At 41.7% G+C, this 3,801-nt stretch overlaps 1 protein-coding gene across 2 annotated transcripts; it reads left to right on the plus strand.

Annotated features, from left to right (window-relative positions):
- The first annotated feature begins 1,015 nt into the window (after positions 1-1,015).
- LOC127650540 (uncharacterized) lies at positions 1,016-3,470 on the plus strand. Of its 2 annotated transcripts, none has more exons than XM_052136010.1 (2): positions 1,016-1,160; positions 2,131-3,470. In XM_052136010.1, the coding sequence occupies exon 2, from the start codon at positions 2,159-2,161 to the stop codon at positions 3,149-3,151; it is 993 nt and encodes a 330-aa protein (XP_051991970.1). In that variant the 5' UTR covers positions 1,016-1,160; positions 2,131-2,158; the 3' UTR covers positions 3,152-3,470. The 2 variants fall into 2 exon arrangements, with proteins under 2 accessions (XP_051991970.1, XP_051991969.1); XM_052136009.1 differs by lacking the exon at positions 1,016-1,160 and adding an exon at positions 1,170-1,311.
- Positions 3,471-3,801: the final 331 nt, after the last annotated feature.

The raw sequence follows: 3,801 nt of genomic DNA on the forward strand, positions 1-3,801 counted from the left end.
GCAACACTTGAATGGGGATGTTGTTGGACAGAGCGGGGGGAAGAGGAGAGTTCTCTTCTGTCGCCAACAATTGCTTGTCATGGGATAGGGAGGGAATGTACTTACTGAGTCTGTCTGATGTGCTAGCACCAAAACAGTCACAGTGCCTCATGATAAGCCATCACAACAACAAAAACTGCAGTGCCATTAAAGGAAATAAAGCTGATGGTAAAATGGTTCTCAAATGTCCTTAACACTTATATGATGATGAGTGCAATGAAGAGTAGCTTTTATAGTCTCAGCATACCATAATACCAATATAATATCAGCCTTACATCCCTTAAAGGAATATTCTGTTTCAACACAAATTGAGATCAGTTGACAGCATTTGTGGGATACTATTGATTGCCACAAAAATGTATTTTGACACGTCCCTATTTTTAAAAAAAGAAAAAGAAAGAAGCAGCAAAATCTGGGTAACAGTGAGGCTCTTAAAAAGGAAGTGAATGGGAGCAATCCATAAACGTTAAACTACATGCATGTTAATATGATTTAGTGGGATAATAAAAATGTGTGTGTAGTTATAGCAAGTTTTACAACATTGTTGGCATTACGATGTAGTCAACAAACACTAAAAGGACTGTAAAAATGACCATTTAAACAACAGCTCAAATAATACATGAGTTTTAACAGAAAAAGTGATGTAAATGCTTTTATAAAATTATACACTTCACATTTCTGCCTTTAAACACTCCAAAATTTGGCCCCATTGACTTGCAATGAAAGTGCTTCACTGTAGGCCTATTATTTCTATGTAAAAAATAATCCCTTTATTGTCACTCCGCATACACAAGTGCAACAGTGGGTGAAAGTCTTGGGTGCAATTCTGTTCATTGTGCTTAACTTGTATTGAACCCGGAATATAACTTTAATTTTAGTCAAAGGGTAAGTAGACTATTTCCCACTAATTTCACCAATTTCCAGTTACGCGGTCCCTTCCCAGTTTAGGAAGTGAGTCATGGCAGGCCAGTGGGCCGTTGAGTTACACGGGAAACGAGAGCGGATGGGAGGGAGGGAGAGGAGGATTCAGATTAACATCGCCAGAGAGGGTCGGTCGGAGGAGGAGGAGAAAACAGGGAGGACACTGGATCTTATTCGAGGACGAAAACGGACAACAACCCGTAAGACAATGCTCTCTAATAATTGCTTCTCGAATGTAATGTTCAATCAGTGGTTTATGCAACCGCTATATAAAACAGGAGCGAGGATTACGCTCTCTGTGGATGCGCGGTGTGTCGCTTCGTTTTCACCCCGAGCGCGACGAGATATGGGGTGAGACAGCTGTAACATCGTTCTTACGTAATCCAGCCTATATTTTTGCTTATTTTATTCGCTATTGTTTGTTTATTATTATTATTCTTTTGCGTTTACGGTTGGCTGTTACTGACTTGTTTCTCGCGGGTGTCAACATCATGCTTGGATTCAGCTGGTCTATCTCAAATGCGTTACTTGTGGTTTAACGTTCGTTCGTTTCCTTCATGCATTGCTTTTATATCATTTTATTTCATTTTATTTTTATGACGCTCTTCTGAGCAATTACAATCGATTCGCATGGAATTACGGTAGGCATTTGCACAGAGTCGTTCAGGTTAGCACACATTTCTGCTCGTGATCTTGAGGCAAAATTTGGACTACTTGCAGATTTTATGTCCTCAATCATTTGAAGGCGATTATTATTTCTGCCTGAGGCGCGCCACCCGGAATCGCTGGTTGCTGTTCTTCAGCACCACATGGCCGCGCACAGCCCGTCACGCCGAGTGATTGACAGGCCCCCGGAGTTATTACGTGGACTATATCTGTGAGAGAGGACATCTGAATATTTAATGTCACCGAAATGGAGAACATGTCGTGGAATTGCACCACTGAATATTTCATGTATTATTTCGACCATTATTAGTGAGGGATTTTAGGATATTATTAGGACAGATATTATTTACTGTGTGTTAGCGGCTTTTTTACATTTTCCTGTTTTGTCAGAACCTATATTCACTGCCAAAATATAGTAATATGATGTATCATTTTGCTTTGAATACCATAAAGACCTTTTGGTCAACTGACTGACCTTATTCTTATATATTTTATCTCTCTAAGAGCGATTGAATCTCAGACAAAACTGAAAATGCATCAGCAAGATCAGGCCATGAACCCTGTCTTAGGAGGCCAGGGGTTGGTAGGGCCACCGGCAACTCTTCATATCCATTCCAACAATCAGAAGAGATGTGAGAAGGATGGCAACTTTAACTTCCTGGGCCAAAACGATGATGCCATTATGGGCGATGAAAACCGCAACCAGGTGCGTCCACGAGTTTTGGGCCCACTAGGTCGTGATTCATCCATTTCTTCCAGCCACTATGGGCCAGGGCCCCTCTCCCCATTGTCCCGTCTGCCTTGCTGGAGCCCTTTGGAGCCTCTGCCTGAGATTGAAAGTGGAGACGATATGGGCGGCAGAGTGCCCCCGGATGGCGCAGAGGAAGGTAAAGTGGATGAAGAGATGAGGAGAGTGACAGATGATGAAAAGGAGCAGGCAATGGGGGAGAGTGAGAAAGCAGAGGAACTGCTGGATGAAGAGGAAGATGGAGTGATATACTGGGTGGACAGTGATGAAGAGTTTGAATTTAGCTACAGATCTGAAAGCTCTTCCCCATTCAGCATGGAGAGTGGTGACATAGAGGGTGCAGGGGCCCACAATTCCATCTGGGATCAAATCTGCCATGGACGTCCAACAGCAAACAATGGGAACATGACCGCAGACCCCCTGAAAGATGAGAATCGCAATGGAGGTAAAAAGGCAGAGCAGCACAAAGAGAGTCTGGATGGCACCGATCCAATTGAAGATTGTGCATTGGACTCAGATTCTTACCCCTGTACCAAGCAGCCAGACCTTATGGAAGCTGTTTGGACTCTGCAGGAGCGGGAGAGGTTTAAGGCACAGGAGATGGAGAAGCACCAGGTCCAGCTGACCATGTACCGTCGCCTGGCCCTCATCCGCTGGGTTCGCACCTTACAAAACCGGGTCCAGGAGCAACAGAACCGCCTCCAGTCCAGCTTCGATATCATTCTTACACACAGGAAAGAGCTTCTGCGCATGGGTGCTGCCACTGCCGCCCAATAACAGAGGAAAACTAAGAAAAGTCATGAGACAAGCGGATCACAGAAGCAAATGACTTATTGAAGTCATGTGAAAAGTAATCTTAGCATCTCTTTGATTCTTTTGAATCAGATTCCCCCCTTGGTCTCTGAACTGCTGATCACCTAATGTTTCGCAAAGTTTTATCACTGTCATATATGAGGTTAAGCATTCTCCAAAAAATCCACCTTGGTTTCCTAACTCTTCCAGACCTGTTTTAACAATGACATACAGTATATAACATGTGTGTTTTTGTGTGTAAAATAAATATAATAAATAAAATATCAAAAATAAATTATATTTAACAATGAATGAGCTCTGTTGTGATTTGAGAAGTGATGCACTAATACATTGTCAAATATAATCTGCTAAATGAACTGGTTTTATTCAAAAGTAAGATATAATTTAACATGACTGATTCAACAATAATAAAAGTAAACTGTAAAAAGTGGTGATCTGCAATTGCTACATTAAGGATCTATTTTTTCTTTGATATAACCCTTCAAAATAAATGTGTTGGTGTAAGCTAATATGTATGGTTTAATCACTGATGTTCAATAATATGTTTGACTTCAAACCAGTTCATTTAGATGTAACAACATGCATTGGGGGTTACTCTGTGTGTGTGTGTGTGT

Source organism: Xyrauchen texanus, chromosome 10, assembly GCF_025860055.1.
Source record: "Xyrauchen texanus isolate HMW12.3.18 chromosome 10, RBS_HiC_50CHRs, whole genome shotgun sequence".
In the NCBI taxonomy this organism is placed as follows: Eukaryota; Metazoa; Chordata; class Actinopteri; order Cypriniformes; family Catostomidae; genus Xyrauchen; species Xyrauchen texanus.